Source organism: Lissotriton vulgaris, chromosome 8 (genome assembly GCF_964263255.1).
Source record: "Lissotriton vulgaris chromosome 8, aLisVul1.2, whole genome shotgun sequence".
Classification (NCBI taxonomy): domain Eukaryota; kingdom Metazoa; phylum Chordata; class Amphibia; order Caudata; family Salamandridae; genus Lissotriton; species Lissotriton vulgaris.
Window position 1 is genome coordinate 266,112,352 of NC_141696.1, and position 19,980 is coordinate 266,132,331.

General features: G+C 46.1%; 1 protein-coding gene across 2 annotated transcripts in view; it reads right to left on the bottom strand.

Annotated features, from left to right (window-relative positions):
* NCAM2 (neural cell adhesion molecule 2) overlaps positions 1-19,980 on the bottom strand; it is a 1,306,184-nt gene that overhangs the window by 481,632 nt on the left and 804,572 nt on the right. For both annotated transcript variants that reach the window (XM_086934039.1, XM_086934038.1), the window contains exon 8: positions 10,868-11,013. In XM_086934039.1, the coding sequence (XP_086790165.1) occupies positions 10,868-11,013 (146 nt within the window). The remainder of the gene's footprint in view (positions 1-10,867; positions 11,014-19,980) is intronic.

The window sequence follows — 19,980 nt, forward strand, 5'->3', positions numbered from 1 at the left end:
GCCAGGGGCTGCATGTATAAATTAAAAAGGGACGGACTGAGGGCAGAGCCCTGTGGTACTCCTTGGTTAATCTCATGAGAGTGGGAGATGAAAGGGGGGGCAGACACCCGAAAGGATCTGCTCGTGAGGAATGATCGGAACCATTCTAGTGCCCTGTCCCTGATCCCGATGCCCTCCAAGCGGCTCAACAGGATATCATGGGACACCGTGTCAAAGGCCGCGCTGAGATCCAGTAGTATCAGCGCAGCACTCTGACCGGCGTCCATGATCATCCTAAGATGTTCGGTAGTGGAGAGGAGGGTGGACTCCGTACTGTGTCCAGGCCTGAACCCGTGTTGGGAAGGGTCCAAGATGTTATTTTCGGCCATGTGGGCAGTGAGTACGGTGGTCGCATGGGCTTCTGCCAGTTTGGACACCCAGGGGAGCAGTGAGACGGGCCTGTAATTCTCCGGCTTTGTGGGGTCCAGAGTGGGCTTTTTAATGATGGGGGTAATCCAGACCTGTTTCCAACAAGTGGGTACTATGGCAGATGAGAAAGAAATATTAAGTAGCATGGCCAGAGAGGGAAGAAAAAAGTCCAGGTAGTCCTGAAACTGGCTGGTCTCATGGGATCAGAGGGGGCGCTGGATTTCACCTTTCTGCAGAGTTTAGCTAGCTTCTCATGGGAGATGGGCGGCAGATAAGTGAGCCCGGGGCCTTTGGCAGGGACCTGGAAAGGATTGGCAAGAACAGGGGAGTTCTGTGGGAAGGTGTTATAGATCTTTCTCACCTTTTCTGTAAAGAAAGTGGCGAGGTCCTCGCACTGCTGAGTAGAGGAAATGCCTGTCGTAGGATTGCCACCGTTTTGTAATTTTTGGACCAATTTGAAAATAGTTTTTGTGGGGTTGGGGCTGGAATCAATTTCCTTGGCGTAGAAGGACGCACGGGCAGTGCGTATAGCTTTATGATATCGCTTGAGTGTGGTCAAGTAGGACGCTTTGTCATTGTCCCTATATTCCTTCCTCCAGTTGCGCTCCATTCTTTTACATTCTTTTCTAAGAATTTTTAGGTTGTCGTCATACCATGGGTTCGAGGGGCTGTTCCGTCCTCTCGTCCATTTCGCTGGAATAATGGTATCGAGACCTTTGGTGATCCATTCCTGAAAGGAGGCATATAACGTGTCAATGCCATTCGTGCTTTCAAAATTAGGTTCTCCTAGACTGGCAGGCAGGTTTATGTTTTGGAGCTTGTGCCAGGGTCGTTTAAGGTGGGCGGTGGACGTTGTCTTCTTAGGTTTGGGATAGTTGCCGGAATCACGAAAGAAACAAGGAAGTGGTCCGTCCATCCCATAGGAGTAGGAGGATCGGCTTTGGCTTCCAGAATATTCGTGAAGACCGGGTCGAGTAAGTGCCCAGCCGAGTGTGTAGAGGATTGTATGATAGGGGTCAACTGCAAGGCTGTTAAGTCCGCTAGAAGATTGCTAATGGTCAAATCTGAAGAGGCGTCAAAGTGGAGGTTTAAATCCCCCAAGATCGTGAAGTTAGCGGAGCTAGTGACCAGGGCATGGGCTATTTCAAGGAGTTCCTCAATGAATTTCGAGGAGGGGCCCGGAGGTCTATAGATAAAGAGGCCAGAGAGGGAGAAATGAGGGCTCATGGTGATTTTAAACTGTGCGCCTTCACAGCCCGTAATGTCTTCCTTTGCGAAAGTACAGGTGTAAGATGTTCTATAAATGACGGCGATGCCGCCACCCCTTGATCCTCTATTGATGGAGGTCATAGAGAATCCATCTGGTAGAGTTAGGTTGGGGATGCTGGTTAGATCGTCCGTGAGCCAGGTTTCACATAAGAATAATATGTCCGGGTTCTCGTCTGTAAGTAAAGTATGTATCTCCGCATGGTGTTTAACCAGGGATCTGACGTTGAGCTGAGCGATAAAAAGCGATGAAAGGTTCTTTCTAGCGATTCTGTGACAGAGTAGTCTCGGCGCAGGTATGAATTGGCTACAGGAGTTACATTGGAGAGCAGTCTGTCCAATGCATCCCTCCAACTTGTCACATCGTTGGTTCGAGTTAAGAGCAAGAAGATGATTTTTGTCATAATAGTATGTCGTCCGCGTATTTTGGGCAGGGGGGGTGGCGAGAGGCGATGACTTGGCAATGACGGGCGAAGACGGGCTTGCCTTAGGCGCGCCCGCTGCGCCCGTCCGCTGCACGTACGGTGTAGACACATACTTTTATGACAGAAAAAAGTTAGGAAGGGGCGTGGCCTCCAATGAGTAGCCTATGGTATTTAAGCTACATATACTTGGGCTAACTGAGACAATCTTACATTTAAAGATAGATTTATGCTGAAACAACTGGAATTTGATGTTCTAATATGCACTTCTAAGACGGTTTCATTTAGAGGAGTCGCTATATCGAAAGCCAAGAATGTGGCTGTTACTGTTCTACGTATGTCAGCTGACTCTAGAGGCAAATCGATGATAGTACAATTATTGATCCTGGGACAAAAAAGTATAACCTGCGAGGTGTATGGCCCTCATACTGATAGTCCTGATATGTTCTATTATTTGAGTGACAAATTATTGGGGTGGTCTGGAGATTTGATGGTAATGGAGGATTTTTATTGTATATTGGATTATAAGATTGACACTACTAATAGAAAAAAGCAGGCGAGAATGGTCAGGGCTCGGGCAGCCATATTTGAGTTGATGCGAATACATAAGTTGGATGATGCATGGAGAAGTCTATTCCCAAAGTCACCAGGGTTGATGTATTACTCCTTCCCACACAAGCAATATTTAAATATTGATATGATTCTTACTAAAAGCGCTATATTGGAAAATGCTTATATAGAGGTATGTCCTAAAGTTAGATCTGATCATAATCCTGTCTTGCTAACAGTACAGGGTCAAGCAGGAGCTGAAGCTACTCAACATGCTTTTTAATTATCCCACCACTTGCTTAATAATAAGGAATATTGTGGGCATCTTAGATTAGTATTGAGGGAGTATATCGAAAAAAACAAAGGCACTGCCTCTCCGCTGGTGGGATTGCATGAAGGCTTTCGTTATGGAGGTGAGTCTCCAACTCATTCTAAGCTACATTTCAAGAAGTGGGACGCCTGAATTTTTTAGGTTTGGAATGCCAACATGCACAGGTTAATATAGTGAGGGCCTTGCTGAGCAGTCGATTTATTTACAGTTTTTGGAAGTAAGGTTGGTGTTAAATAGAAGGCTAGTGGAGAAAACAGCAGCCAGCTATCAGAAGCATCAAATTCTGCAGTATGAATACAGGGAAAAGTTAGTTGGCTGTTGCCTGCTCAGATTTCTGACAGTAAGGCAAGATCTAACATTAAAGGATGGAGTGGTGCTTTTTGTACAACCATGTGATATTGTTGAGCAATTTGGTGTATTTTATGCAGGAATATATGGGGATGTAGATTCCCCTACTATATTAAGATTTCAGGATTACCTACAGGAGAGTCATCTAGCTAAGTTTGATGCATACGAAATGCAGCATTGCAAGGGGACATCGGGGTGGCAGAAGTGGATGAGGCAATTTAGGCTCTATCCTCTGGGATTGCAGCGGGAGAGGATACTATCCTTCTGGAGTTTTATAAAACCTTTAGGTATATTTTGGTGCCCAATTGACTGATTTAATTATGTACCTTTCGAAAGGAGGGGAGGCTTATGCTTCTTGGTCTGTAACTAATATTGTAGTATTCCCCAAGAAAGGCAGACCAGTTGAAGAAAGGGTTTCGAATTGCCCAATTTAATTAATTGATTCTGATACCATTTTTTTTTCTCCGAAATACTGGCAATGCAGTTGGACTCTTTTATTCATAGGTTAGTTTCCTATCAGCAACATGGGCTTCTCCCTGGTAGGGATACCTCAGCTCATGTTAACACTGCTATCGCAGCCTTTGGCGTATCTGGTAAATTAAAAGAACGTATTGGTATGATCATGTTGGATGTCGAGAAGAATTTAGATAAAGTCAGCTTATTTCTTTGGTTCAGAAATTATATAAGAACCCAGTATCTAAAGTTAAGGTAAACAACATCTCATCAACACTTTTCCCAGTTCTTGAGGCACACGGCAGGGGTATCCACTCTACCCGTTGCTATTTGCTCTCTACATTGAGCCTTTTATAAGACATCTGTTGCAGAACCCCGGGATTCTTCGAGTTCGATTGAATAGAATGGAATTGAAAGTCACTACATATGCAAATTATATTGCTATTTTCTCTGTTAACTCAGCTATAATTTGTATTTCATAAGAGGCTGAACATTTTGGCTCTTTTTCTGGATATAAGCTCAACCTGACTAAGAGACAGGCTGTCTTGAATTATTTACTAGATACCCCGTCTCCTCTAGGGGTTTCAGGCTAAATAAGGATTTTGGTTTCCTCTTAGCATCCTCGGCAGGTCTAATATTATTAAAATGAACATATTGCCTACATATTTAGCTCAGTCCCGTTTTGGGTCCCAGGATCTTTTTTTAAACGTCTTGAGGGTGTCATTGGTAGATTCATCTGGTGGTATAGGTGGGCTAGAAGGGCCCCCAAACTTATCAACCTGCTTTACAAACAGGGCGGCATCAAGCTCCCAGAGTAGGGAGCTAGGTTATCTTAATTTGCTTCTCCTCTTCTTTTTTCCTCGTCTATTTAATATTTCACTGACTGTATGATATCTCTTATGATTAAGGTTTCAATATATGTATGCTCTAATTATGAGTACCGCTTTGAGTATTTGTCTCTTTTGCTGATGATTGATGATTATTATCTTGCTGGAGATGGTATTAACCTGTTGATGGTGGATTGAAATAATTAAAAAAGGTTAAAAAAATAAATAAAAGAGAACATATTTATTTATTGAACTTGTATGTTTGCCTTTACAAGATTTTAAACTTATTACATGGGAAGGACTCACATCTTCCGCTCCTAATAACCCATTTTCTTACAAGTAATCATTTAAGATAGTCACAAATAGGAACAGATGGATAGGCGAATTAATACCTTGGAATATCAGGTATTACTACTGATTCAAGCTTTTGACTGTGGTCAAAAACTCAGGAATCTACACAAAAGAACGATGTTCTTGGAATACAGGAGTGAAGGTGATACTGTCTTGTTCCACGCAATATAATCTAGGTAGATTACAAGAAATGATGCACGCAGACCAGGCAAATGATCATGTTGACAAAGTAGATGAATGATTCTTTCATATAAAATAACTGCAAGATATATGTCTCAGCTGATTTCTCTCAAGACAAGTATGAATCTCAGGATGATCTTGGATCTTCCTGTCAGGCTTCATAAGTGAAACATCCATTGTATAGTTTTGGCCACTTCCACAATGTTCCTCTGAGCAGTTGGGGAAAAAGAACATAATTCATAAGCTTGAAGAACTGGGACATTTTACAAAATCACTTGAATCATTGGCTGATGCACAATCCAAAACTGACTTTGAACAGGCTACTATCTAATGGGCAGGGAAATAAACACTCTTTGATAGAATGAAAGATAAACTGAGAAAAAGGTAGGTCACCAATAATGGTTTTTAGTTGTACATCCGCAGGTTAAGTCTCCACATTGGCATCCGGAAAATATTCTACACCTAAAAAAATCACATTTGCAGGTACTATTCAAGTGACTGTGGGTCCAATTTACAAAAGAATTACACTGCGTGGCCCTGCAAGCCATTTTGCCTACCGAGCTGTGTCGTTTCAAAAGCACTGTGATCTGTGAGCTTTCCTCTGTGCTGGTGAACAATTGGCTGCAATGCTCAGTCACCCTTGCATCATGTTGTAAGAGTGCCTGTGTTGCAGGGATGATTGTTTTTGTGCAGGAAGGAACAACTTCCTGCACAAAAACAATAATTGATGACATATTCCTCTTTCTATGTGTGCTTCACAATGTAGCACTCATAGAATGAGGAAAAAACGAGGAGAAATAAATGTATTTCTCCTAGTTGTGCAACTGGATTCTCACTCATTCCCAGCTTTACAAAACTTTGCACATCTTGGAATGTGTTAGGTTCCATGATGTTGCGTGGAACCACCCATAGCAACAACCATGGAATGACCCTTTTTACGCAGAGTAAGGCATAAAAGGGGCCCATATTTACAAGGCCATAAAATTATGCAGGCTGACATGTAAATATGCGCATGAACACTGCACCAGTGATGCGTCATAAAAGGTGGCACACTGGCGGCAAAACAATGAGGCCCTGCATCTCTAGGATACTGCCTAGGGAAAGTTTGGAAACTACAAATTATTGTTCATGTGTTACAGAGAGTGTTTTTTTATGTTTTATTGTTGTTCAAAGGTATACAGAGAGTGTGTAGCCAGGCGTGCCGTGGCAACCAAGGTTACAAGTTACCTGCGCATGTATAATGTGCGGTTGGGGAGCCATAACGCTGCCCCGAGTCAAACCCGGATGACCATGCCGCTAGACAGGAAAATAATATGATGGGGACTAATGCTTAGTTGTTTGAGATTCCAAATTAGGATTGTTGAATTAACTAATGCTATCTACTAACTTATGTTATGATTGCAATAAATGGTGATTTAAAAAAAATTGCTTCTGTAATATTAGGTTTGCGAAACGCTTTTTGTGGGTGTTTTATTATGGATACTCTATTGTAAGTTTCATTAATAAGGAGCATATATTCAGATTTGAATTTGCGTTTAAACATGGACTTTGTACAAGGACATTCATTATAGTGATTTCGACTCGCTACACTGATTTTTGTTACTCGTGAAATCTTAAAATGTATGTAAATGAGCAACATTTTCATATTGCCTCTGGCAGTGTTCATTGAATTGAAGATTACCATGTTACTATTATTTATTCGAAGATATGTTAGTATAAATGTGTTTATTGTGTTTCATAACACAGTTATGTGTGTTCGGGGGCTTGTTTTCGCCTATGATTCCCCTACTTCAAATACCTTTAAAGAGAGCATAAGGTAAGGAAAACATAATGAAAGGAAGCTGAAAATTCTTCATCTACTTTGTGGTCATTTCTTTATGCTGGGTCTTCTCATACCTTTATTTATTATTATTGTACTCTTTTTTTAATTTTTTAATCATACCAGCTTTGATTAGACAGAATCAGTGCTGACTTTGTAAATATGTGTGTTAGGACCCAATGTCTTCCACTTCTGTTGGTACCACCCAGAGCTCCGGCACCCGCTGCCGGACGTCAGTGGCAGCATTATCAAATAACAGCCACACTGAAACAGGTGTGATAGTTTGGACAATTCCAGGTTCCTCTACGGTGTATCATTGTGTTGGACTAGGCTCTTTTGGCAGGTTCACCCTGAAACTTTTAGCCTTTTCCTAACCTGTTTCTGTAACCTGGTGTTGGTGATTTTAGGCCTCTGCGCACTTTTTCACTGTGGTCCAGTGTAAAGAGCGTGCGCTCTCTGTGTATGTGTGGTGAGAATGGCCTGCCCTCCCATAGGAGTTCATGGGTGTATGTGTGTCCATGGTAGTTCCTGATGTGTGGGGAGTGCAGGGTCGAGTTTGGTATGTGCAAACTCGTGAGATTAAATGCTGCGCGATGATGTGTGCAGGTTTATTGTGTCTAGTGGAGAAGTGCCACTTCTAGAAGGTGGCATGTCTGTGCAGTAAATGTGAATTGACTGTCTGGCTTGTGATTGGCTGGAGCTGGCTGGTGTGCCTGGCTCCAGGAGTCTGGATAGGTCTGCCTCGGTGGTGAATGGAGAGATCTGCATGTTGATGGGAGGGAGGAGTGCACCTGGGACCTGAATAGGGCTGGGCCTTCCCTCCACAAAGCTGGCTCCACCCCCTGTGGTGTGTCTGATGTCCCTGACCCACCCTGTGAATAGGCAGAGGGGCTGAGCAAAACAAAGTGCTCAAGAACCAGTTGCATCTGGTTCGCACCTTGCCTGCACCTTTTGAAACAAAGGGATTTCGGGTATAAAAGAGGGGCTGTGACCCCATAAAAATTTTCTTGTGTTCCACTTGAAACTACCAGGGGTGTGCTGCTGCTGGGGCCCAGGGGAAGGCTTGCTTCCCTGGGCCCTGACCTTCCCCTGGACGCCTGGAGGATCTGGTTTGCTACATCCTTGTTGCCCCAGGACTTCTTGAACCTTTGAAACTTGATGCTGATTTTGCCAAGGCTTTTTACAGCCTGACCAGTGCCCTGGGAGCACTTTATTTGTCCTCTAAACTGGTCCCGCTGAGGGAGAGCGTCGGCTTTGGAGCACCGGGCTGCCCCCCTCCGCCTGGAGGGAATCCCCGGCGTAGGGATTCCCCCGAGATTGCCGGGAATTTGCGGGTGCCCACCACGCTTATATGGTTATCTTTAATGGCAGGTGCCCCTCTGCTTTATGGCCGGATATTGGGAGCGAGCCTACTCCTCCTTTCGCCTTAGTATTTAAATCTGCGCTGGTGCCCTCCCCGCAACTTTGCCAGCAATTGCCACCGCCCACGGCCCGCCTGGTTGTGGGTGGGGCCGCCAGACGGAAGCAGGAAGCATTGCAGGCGAAAGGGGAGGACGGGAGCCTACCCTGCCTCCTCCAGCCTGGCAGTGAAGAATGGGAGCTTGCAGAGGGGGGCTCCCAGGAGCCAGGGGAAGCCCCGCTCCATGAAGGAAATACCACGAGTCGGGTCTGCAGTGCCGGTAGTGAGGCAGAGCTCCCCTGCGAGAGGGAGAGCCCCGCGGTGGCAGCCGCCGGCAGATAAGAGTCCCGGGTCCCAAGAAGGGGGGCCCGGGTGAAAAGGGGGGCAGAGCCAGAAGCAACTCCGCGGACCGACGACGAGGAGAGAGCAGTCCGGTAAGGAGGGGGTTGTCCCGGTTTGTTTCCCGAGCAGCCCCACTTGGCAGCGGGCCGCTCCTACAGTGATGGCAGTACTGGTTTAAAAGAGCCTATCTGTGGCTCTACCTTGGCCATTGTTGCTGACTCATGCCCAGAGGGGCCCAGTTCTCATTGATTAAGGAGCATAGTGGTGGCCAGAGCCCCGGATGCTCCCCCGTCGCAGTATTTAATTACAGAGCCCAAGGTCCTGTGGACCCGTTGTTTGGAGAGCCAGTGTGCTCCCTGAGGGCAAAGTTATTTGTAGAGCCTGCGGGCTCCAACAATGGGCATGTTTATTTCCAGAGCCAGAGGGCTCCAACGGGTGGGGCATTAGTTCCTGAGCCTAGATGGCTCCAGAGGGTACTATATTTCTTTTAAAGGACCATGTTCTTGCCCACACTTCTGCCTCGTGATTCTTAGAGCCTGAGGGTTCCACCGCTGAGCGCATTTGATTTCCAGAGCCAAAGGGTTCCAACGTGTGGCGCAATTTGTTTCTAAAGGGCCAGTGAGCGCCCATGCCAGATGTGTGACTTTCCCAGCTGCCCAGCAAGTAGTGGGCAGGTGCACCATTTAGGCATTTATTTCAGGGGACAAGTTCCTTTGGACTTAGGAGTGGGGCGCACTCCTTCGCCCCTGCCTTGGCCTTCCACAGCTGCGCAGCACTTAGTGCCAGCTGCAGCGTTTAGGCCCTGTTATTATTCTCAGCTGCCCAGAAAGTAGTGGGCAGCTGCAGCGTTTAGGTTTGCGTAGATGGCGCACCCCTGACCGGCGCTGCCTTGACAGCGCGCCCTGACATTCAGGACACAGGGCATTTGAGCCCCTTCTTGGATGGCCAGTTGACCAGGGGGCTGGTAGATGTATAGGGCAAAAGGCCCTAATGTGATTATGTGCTAAAGTGATGTGGTGTTACGAAATGTATTGTGTATAGTATGTTTTGCGCACCCTGTATCTGATACCTCTAAACTGTGGTTTATGATTATGAGGTTGTTTTGCATTTCTTGTGGTTATGCTAGTGAGATGATGTTTCACTCTGTGATTTACGCCCCTAATGTGAGTTATACTTAGGAGATAGTGTCTAATGCGTTTAGTCTAGTGAGAGATTGCATAATGTGTTTATGCTGGTAAGGTTGGCGCAGGATATAATTTGTGCCTGATGTGACTGTGCATAATGTAAAGTTATGTTACAGGTTGAGGTGGAGTACAGTGATTACCAGTGGCTACTGGTTGTAGGTTTATGATCTATTTTTACTTGTAACAATTTCTGCTAAGTGTTGATCCTGACAGTGGCCCACGTGGCCCTGTCCTCTGTAAATAATCCCCTGTGAATATTGCCCGTGCCAGTTGGCACAGTGTATGTTATGTGTCTACTATTCTAATGTGTTATGAGAATACAAAGGCTATTTTTATTTAACCTTGTGTGGAGTTCCTTTTGTGGTGTGCCCGGGATGATTTTGCTGTGTGCATGCGCAAATGCTTTACACATTGCCTCCGGGATAAGCCTGACTGCTCGTGCTAAGCTACCAAGGGGGTGAGCAGGGGTTATCTTGGCATGTGGCTCCCTTGCCCTGACTAGAGTGGTGGTTTCTGCCTGGCTTTGGCACAAGCCTTAGCCAACCAGAAATCCCAGTTCTAACACGTTGGCTTGGCAGTGCTAGCTCAAATATTTTTTCTCAAATATATTGATTTGCACAGCTTAGTTCTAAAGTGCTCTGCTCAAAAATAGACTGAGAAGGCTGACTTGTGGTGTGCATGCATAAACAAGTGCCTGGGTTTAAAAACTGTCAGTGCCCAGGGCCTGGCAAACACCGGCACAAATTAAGCCAGTATAACTACTTTACGCTGCTGCACTTGTGTCTGTTGGTCTTGTTTATCCTCAAAGGAACTAGGTGCAATTTAGCTCATTCTTTCAAGCAAGTTACCAATTTTGATATCTTACATTAGTGTTTAGTAAATGCTATCAGTTCTTACAAACTATCATCACTTTTATAAAACTGCTTAACAGAACAATGTTTGGTTTGCTCAAATATTTAAAAGTGCCCGTGAATAATTATTGCATTACCTTATCACCGTCTGAAAAAATCATTCCGTCGCTGGCCCTTTTCCAGGTAATTTCTGGAACTGGTTCTCCCTCTGCTTGGCAAGTCAGAGTAGTGTGGCTACTCTCAACGGCAGTTTCGTTTTTAAGCTGTATGATCTGCGGCTGTACTGTAAAAATAAAACATTCTCTTATTATCAATGCGTTACATTTGTTTTTATTACCACAACATTATTTCCTTATTCTACGCATTGGCACAAACATATAGGGGCTAATTTACAAGCCCCTTGCACAACTTTTGTCTAATTTTTAACATGGAAAAAGTGACGTATGGGTGGAGCAAGGGGCTTGTAACTTAGCCCGATAGTGCATACAAACTGTAAAATGTTTAAATGGTTTACATAGAGGGACAAATGTACAGCGTCAACAGCATGAAAATAAAAATCTTTGAGAATAATCATTAGCGTTCTGGCTAAAAACATTGGATTGTATGCAACATGAGAAGAAAAGATTTTCTGACCAGCCTTCTTTGTTAGTTTGTTCTATGTGCCTGATTTACAAAGAATTGGTGTAGGGCAGTGCCACAAGTAGTTTTGCTGCGCTGCCCTACACCAACTCAAAATGGGTAGGAATGAACCGTATTTATAAGATACTGTGCATTCCTTTCTTCTTATCCAGTGCTGGTGCACATTTTGCAGCCCAGCCCCAAAGCAGGCACCCTTGCACCATGATACAAGGGTGAGTGCATTATTGGCTTGATTGCTCTTGTGCAGGAAAGGGCACCTTCTCACAAAAAAGCAGTCGCAAGAGGCGTTTTCCTCATTCTCAATGTGCTGCAGAATGCAGCACACATGAAGAGAGGAAATAACAAGAAGAAATAAAAAAATTCTGCTTGTTACACCTGCTCAGGGGAGGTGTAAGGTTTTGGCGCTGCCCCAGGTTTACATGATTTTGTAAATCTGGGGCAGCGCCAAAAACCATTGGAGTTGCGTGAGAACACCCACAGCAACACCCATGAAATGCTTCCTTGACGCGGAGTAAGAAAATTCAGCACTTTGCTCTGCTTCGCCTTACCCTAGATCTATGAGGCGATTCAAAGCCATGTAGGGTGTCTTGTGTCACCTCATAAATATGACTGAGAGGCCTTCGCCACCAGAGAGACATAAAAAGTGGCTCTCCGCCAGCGCAGGCCTCCTGTAAATGAAGCCCTTTGTGTTCTTTGCCTTTACACAAGATGCAGTGTAGCCCTACTGCAACTGGTGATGTTTGCATTGACGAGGGGTGGCAAAACTGGTGCACAAAATATGGCCGACAGTAAGGAATATCTTTTCACCCCTAACTGTATGTAATTGCTGTCATTTGTTAAAGACCCAGCATTCCAGTGGTGGCCGTTGTTTTATAAATAGTTGATGTAAACTTGCACCCCGGATTGCACTGAGGAAGTCAGCAAGCCTGACGGCTTTAGGCAGCAGTATGCGGAGGGCTCCCTACTGCAATCTCAGCAGGTGCACGACAGAACACAACATATTTTACAGAGCAATACAACACTGCCACCCGTCAGATTAAACAGAATGTCAACTTACATTTTTATTTCGGAAATGCTACAAGTGTGTTTCTTCAGTTAGACACATTTGGCTATCTAACGCTATATTTTCATTTTTGAAAATGAAACTAAATCCCCCAAAACAATATCTGCTCTTTTCCTAAAAACACTGTATTTCTCCTATTATATCAGCTTTCCATTTTTAAAATAATTTCCATGCATCAGTTTTGTTATGTTCATCACATACCATTAGTGCTCTAGTGTAACACATGGAAATGTTCTAGCTTCCATGTGTGGCACAATCCCATGCTATGGATGTCTAAAATATGCAACAATTAACAACTGTTATGCCAATGTCAGTACTATAGTCTGGGTTTGACTTGTCTTGCCATAGATGCCTACTGTATCCCAACACCACCATTATGCTATGCTGTTGAAATGTAGTTTATTAGTAGGAGTAAGCAGGTACCTACCAACAGTCTTACGTTCACAAGCACAATATAAGGTCCTGTCAAGGTCTAATATATTATCTCCTTGCTCAACCCTTGGTAGCTGGTTGTGAGCAGGCAGGCTTACTTTAGGAAACATGTATGTAAAGTTAAAAAAAAAACAATACATTAAATACTTAAGTCACAACACACAATACAAATCAAACACCAGTTCATAACACTTGGAGATATTTGTATGATTTAAATGACAGCTAAACATCAAAATTCCAATGCAGGGACCTGGCGGTATGTTTTTTTAAAGAATGATCAATTTCTAGTGCCTAAAAGTCAAATATGCTAGGGGCTTACAGGTATGTTGTCATACCAATTGTAATTACACCTAATTACCATACACTTTTTGCACAGAGCACTGACCCTGAGTCTGGTTATAAATGAGAGTTAGATGGGTAAAAAGGATGACTTTCTCACAGTGACAAGTATTATCACAACATCACAATAGCACCCTAGCAGACAAACATTCTGCGTTAACGGAATCCATACACACACACACACACACGGAATTTGACTTTTTCTTTTTTTATATTAATTTATTATAAATTCCACTTGGGTTGGTACCCCTCAAATTATGCTTTTCCACTATGCTCATAATCCTACTTGACTCTTAATTCACACCACATGGCAGGCCATTTGCAAAACGTATTATGATCATCTTAATTATTTAATTATTGGGAGTACACGTGCTGGGTGACCTCTACGAAGATGGGGTGTTGCTGCCGTTTCGAGACCTACAAGAGAGATTTGACCTACCGAGGGGTGACTATCTGCTGCACGCGGCAGTCACAGGCGCCATGCGAGCCCATTGGGGGGAAGGGCAGCAGGAACCGGGTACCTCAATGGCATGCCAGTACGCCATGATGGCGGCGGGAACCTTTAAGGCCGTCACGTGCTTGTACTCGAGAATGCAGTGGGAGGCCTTGCAACCTTTGGCAGCCCTGAAGGCCAAGTGGGAGTTGGACCTCCAGGTGGAGATACCAGACACGACCTGGGGCCAACTGCTGAGGAGGGCGCGGAAGAGCTCGAGGAATGCCAGGTTCCAATTGATCCACTTTTATGTTGTCCACAGGGCATACCTCACACCCGGGAAAATCCAACAATACTTTGGGGCGGCCGACGCTGCTTGCCCTAGATGTAGTACAGCGGGGGCGGATCTTTGTCATATGCTGTGGGATTGCCCCTCTCTGGGCGACTATTGGCAGGAAGTTGGGCGGGCCCTTAACGAGGCGACGGACAGGGATATTCAGTATACTAAGGCAGTTGGCATCCTCCACTGGTTCCCACATACACCTAGAAATACGATGACGAGTAAATTTATAGATTTAGGGCTTATCTTGGCCAAGCGGGAGATCACACGAAATTGGAAGTCCAGAGTGGGGCCCACGTATAAAAGATGGTATGGGGAGTGTCTGAGATGGGCCGCGTGTGATAGCACCCTGCGATATCAGATGGCCTGGAGGTCGAATGATGAGAACGCACTGGAAAGGGCGACTGCATGGGAGATGATGGTGCAGGCGCTCAGGGATGTGGGCGATGAGGAGCAGGAAGGCGAGAGCGAACTAGCAGGAGCAGACCCCAACACTATACAGGAGAACACACCTTAGCGATTGTTTGCTTCCTCCTGCAACACACCAGACACTGACACATGGTTACTCAAGCGCAACGCGACCACGGGGGAGGGTGGGTAGGAAGCTGATTTGGAGGGATGTTGGGGCACCAAAATTTGGGGAGGGGGAGGGGCGTAAACCACAAAAGCATTCCAGGGTTATGTGCACGATGAAGTAGTCAGACAATGTAAGAAGTACGAGACCAAGATGGAAGGCGAAGCTGCCAGCATCACAAGCGGGGAGAGACCCACGGAAGGAAGACACAAATTCCTCAATTGCCTTGGTCCATGTTCATACTGATGTTGATGAATATCTTGTCTGTACTTTTATGTTGGTGATGCAATAAAAATGATGTTAAAAAAAAAAATTAATTATTTAATTATTATTAATTAACCTAAATTATTTCAATATAAGTATGATGAACTGGATGTCATTAGCTTTAGAAAACAGAGATTTACAGCATTCACTAAGAGGTCTGTGAGCCCTAATTTCAGCATCAAACTTCATAATAGAGACCTGCTACCACCAGACTGTAATGATCACATTCTGTAACTATGAATAGCCTGATTTCCTAACAATTCACACTTTTAATCATTTTCCCTGTCCCTCCAAGGTGCCTGATCTCTTTGGCATAGTGAGGGTCCTCAGAGTGAATAAAAGACAATTACAGGCATTTCACTCAGCAAACGATTAGACACCCAAGTCACCACTATTGTGTTCCAGTTTGTTTGAGATCCAAACGTATTTACCAAAACGTATTCTTCAGGACCTCCTCCATGTTGACTAAAATAGGGAGTACCCTAGGTAGAGCTTGAAGTTTATGCTGCACTTAAGCAAAAGAAATTCATTTTCATTCAGCACAACTTGTCTCCCTCAAAGATTGTCACCCAGTCTGGTTTAGCCACCTATTATCTGCCTCGAACAAATTTCAGCACATTTTTTTTTTTTCAAAGAGGTGTTTATTGAAGTTTTTTAGAAAACAGCTCATGGCACAATCCGCCCATAATCCCACGCAGGGGTGGTCAGTGCGAGTCATAGAAACAGTCGAGCAAGAGGGAACTCAGCATACTAGGGGCACGTACCCTGAGCCCAATGTACAAATCTAGAGATTGGTTACAGATACCAAAATGGAGGGGTCTCCAAGAGTCTTCTTCTCAGTTATAATGGTAATGGTGAGTCCTCTAGCCCCAGCAGCGACAACAGCCACGAGGAAACCCAATACTGAACTCCCTCCCATCCCCCCCCCAAACCCCCGCCCTCCCCCCACCCCCCCGGTAGTGGCGGTAACACAGAGTCACAGAAGCGGTACTACTCAGAGCTGGAAGAGATGTAAAGCCCTTACTGTGGGCGGGCATACTGCTGAGGGCAATCCCCGGGACAAGAAGGCAACCAAAGGCCCCCATTTGAACTCAAAGTTCTTGAAGTCCTCACGGAAGATGTCTGACATACGTTCCATGCTGAGAAGTTTCCAGAGGCGGGAGTGCCACAAGGGCATCGCTGGCGCCTCTCTTTTCTTCCATGCAGCCGCTATGGTGGTTTTAGCCGCCCGATACAGAGCCACATGATTCTCTTGTCGGCCCTAGTTTGGTGCTCTAGTGTAGGGTCACGAATCCCCAGTAAAGTTGCAGTCATGGTGGTCGGTATAGGGTACCCTAATAAGTCCCTCATTTGAGCTAGGATTTCCTCCCAAAAGGGCCTGATAATGGGACAGTACCACCAGATATGGTGAAAATCACCCAGTAGGCCACACCCCCTCCAGCACCTGTCCGACGAGCCCGGGAAGATCCGAGCCAACTTCGATGGATACAGGTACCAATCCATCATAGTCTTTAGATGCGCTTCTCGTAAATCAGCAGATTGGTTGAATTTGAAGATATCAGACCATAAGTGCGACCACTCCTCATCCGAGATAGCCCGCTGAGCCAGCCCCTCCCACATGGACATGTAACGGGGTCTAGGAGTCGGTGTTGAGGACAATAAGTGTTTATACAGGAAGGAGATGGCCCCTTTCATAGGGGGGGTCCTAACTATGTAGGCCTCAAATTTAGTGAGGGATCGGGTCGCTCCCTTCCGCACCTGGGGGGCCAGAGCCCAGTGTAGCATTTGGGTGTAGCGGAAACGTTCAGTGTCCCCTATACCATAGTCTCTCTTACAATTCTCAAATGTGAGGGGATCATAGTTATGGAACAGGTGGGTCAGAGCCAGACATCCCCCCTCCCTCCAAGAATCAAACAGGCCTTCATGGAGTGCTGGAGGGAAAGCCGGGTTAAAATGGATAGGGGTGAAGGGTGAGGGAAAGGAGGTCCAGCCCTCTAGAGATGTCACCGAGTCCCGGACTTTTAGAGTGGTACGGGTGGGGGTGCTAAGATAGGTGTTCTTGGGTCTGTCTTGTTTTGCCCGCCAGATAAGGTCCCAGATCGTTCTCCCTGTTACACTACGGTCCATGTGGAGCCAGTGCTTTTCTGATTCGTGCTGGGACCATTCGGTAAGAATTCGGAGTTGGGCCGCTTTATAGTATAAATGAATGTCCGGAAGGCCCACTCCATCCTCCCTTTGGGGACGTCGAAGTAGGTGAAAGGAGAACCGCGCCCGCCCTCCCTGCCATATAAAGCGCAGGATCATCGCCTTCACCTTACCGAAGAAATCTCTGTCCATCTCTACGGGGAGTGATTGGAATAAGTACAGCAGTTTGGGAAGGAGGGTCATTTTGACAGCGTGGACCCGCCCCAGCCATGAGAGAAATAGTGGTTTCCACCTCGTGAGTTCTGCTTGGATGCGCCGTAGGATAGGAGGGAAATTGGCCACATATAAGTTCTCCACTTTCGACGTGAGCTGTACTCCCAAGTATTGTAGGGAGGAGGACACCCACGGAAGGAGAGTCAGTGTCTGAAGGTGGGAGACCTCAGCTGGGGAGAGAGTGATGTTAAGTATGTAAGATTTGGTCAGATTAACCTTGAAACCCGCAACGTTCTCGAAGCGGCTCAGAACAGATTGCAGGTGCGGGAGAGACGAGGCTGGGTTGGAGAGAGATGGGAGGACATCGTCTGCGAAGAGGGATATCTTATGGGACTCAACCGTAAATGGAAGGCCTTCAATTCCCGGGTGCTCCCTGACGGCAATGGCTAGGGGTTCAATACTAAGGGCGAACAGTAAGGGAGACAAGGGGCAGCCTTGCCTGGTACCCCTGGAGTGGTAGAAGGGAGCAGACTGGACGCCGTTCGCCGAGACTCTAGACCTCGGTAGCCGATAATTAGCCTGAAACATTTGTATAAATTTGGGAGAAAAGCCAAACGCCGGGAGTGTGGCTGTGAGGAATTTCCAGTCGACGAGATCAAAGGCCTTTTCCGCGTCGAGCCCAACCAGGACTGCATGAATTCTAAATTTGTTCGCTTTCTCGAGCAGGTGGATGATGCGCCGAGTGTTGTCATGTGTTTGGCGACCCGCTATAAAACCGGATTGGTCTGGGTGGATGATAAGCGGCATAAGGTTGTTTAGTCTTTTAGCCAGTATTGAGGAGTAAAGTTTGGCGTCAATATTTAAAAGGGCAATAGGCCTATAGGAGGCACAGAGGGAGGGGTCTTTTCCCGCTTTAGGAATCACTGAGATTACTGCCTCAGCCATAGAGATCGACGTGTCACCATCAGAGGCCATCTGGTTAAAAAGTCGAACCAAGTGGTGGCCAAGGTCGGGGGCAAATGTTTTATAGAAGAGTGCAGTGTACCCATCGGCGCCTGGCGCCTTATGGGATTTCAGGGCTTTTATAGCGGAGAGGACCTCTTCCAGGGTGATCCGAGCAGTTAGCTCCTCATTCCAGGCTGGGGAGACCTGTGGGATGGGGAGGATCTGAAGGAATTCCTGTTGTGCGACAGGGTCTAGGGCGTCTGCAGAGTACAGTGTTTTATAGAAGTCCCCGAATAAGTTTGACTTGTCCTCATCCCTGTGTATGAGTGCCCCTGAGGGATCCTGAATACCCCCTATATACTCCCGCTTGTCTCGCAGCTGCCTCGCTAGGTGTTTCCCTACCTTATTGCCCTGGGTGTAGGAGAGGTTGCATAGCTTAAGAAGGTTGAATTCCGCTCGATTATTATAAATGGCCATGAGCTTGCCCCTGACCACCATGAGATTGCGGAGTGTTTGTCTGGTGGGTGCAAGTTTAAGGGAGCGCTCAATGGAGGCCAACTCACTCTCTAGGTCCTCTCTCTCCTTCACTCTCCATTTATTTAGAGCAAAGTTGAGCGCGAGACACATGCCACGAATCACCGCCTTGAGGGCATCCCAAGTATTGTATTCGGAAGTGTCTTCCGGATGATTATGTTCGAAGAAGTCCTTGATGGTTTCCCGCAGGAGGGAACATGAGTCTTTGTCTCTAGTCAGAGAAGCTGGGAAATACCAACGGGCCGGTGAGGGGGCATTGCCACGCCAGGACAGGTAAACGGAGTATAAGCTATGGTCAGACACAGATATAGGGAATATCTTAGCCTCTCTGAGGTCGCCCTGCAAGGACTGGCTAGTGAATATGTAATCCAGCCTAGAGTAGGAATTATGCACATGTGAGAAAAAGGTGTAATCCTGGGTGTGTGGATAGAGGGTGCGCCAAGTATCTAACAGGCCCATGTCTTGGAGGAGCCCTTGAGTAGTAGAGTAGAAAGAGCCCAAACCAGAACGGGTAGCATGTGTGCTGTCTAATGTGGAATGCCAGACCAAATTTAAATCACCCAGCAGAATTAGAGGGCCTTCAGTAAAATCTGTTATCTTACCCAGAAGAGTGTTAAGGAATTCTTTCTGCCCGCTATTGGGGGCGTAAAGCGTCACAAAGGAGCACAGTTTCCCCTTCAACCGCCCCTTAACCATCAGCCATCGGCCGTCCCTGTCACTGAGCACATCCAAGGGCTGAAATTGAGCAGAGGGACTAAAAAGGAGTGCCACCCCCCTATTTTGGTAGGAGCAGAAGATGTATATATAAGTGGGTATAGCTTGTGTTTTAGGCGAGAATCTTCAGATTTCTTCAGGTGGGTCTCTTGCAGGGCAATTATATCCAAATGGTGATCTAAGATATATTTCCAAACATTCTGCCTTTTCTGGGGGGAATTGAGCCCTTTAACATTCCATGTACCTATAGTGATAGGCATTGCACCACATGTACCAGGAAGACTTCTTTACTGGGGCCTCCACGAGTACCAGGCAGACAATTTTCTACGGAGTTTCCCTCCCTCGCACTCGAAGGCCAGACATTAGGAGCGAGTATCGTGATGCCTATCCCCCCTCTCAGGGCGGCTTGGATGAACCCATTGAGTCCCCGCCAGCTCGGGTGTCCCCCATGCCGACTGCTCACAAGAAACAGTCAACCCAGAAGAATGTATACCGCCACTACCATTGTCCCCACCCTCCCCCCCATCCCCTGAACCATTAACAAAATAAACAACTATAACCAAAATGGTACTTCCTCAAGCAGCTGCCCTATAGGGCGGCCCATCCCACGAATAT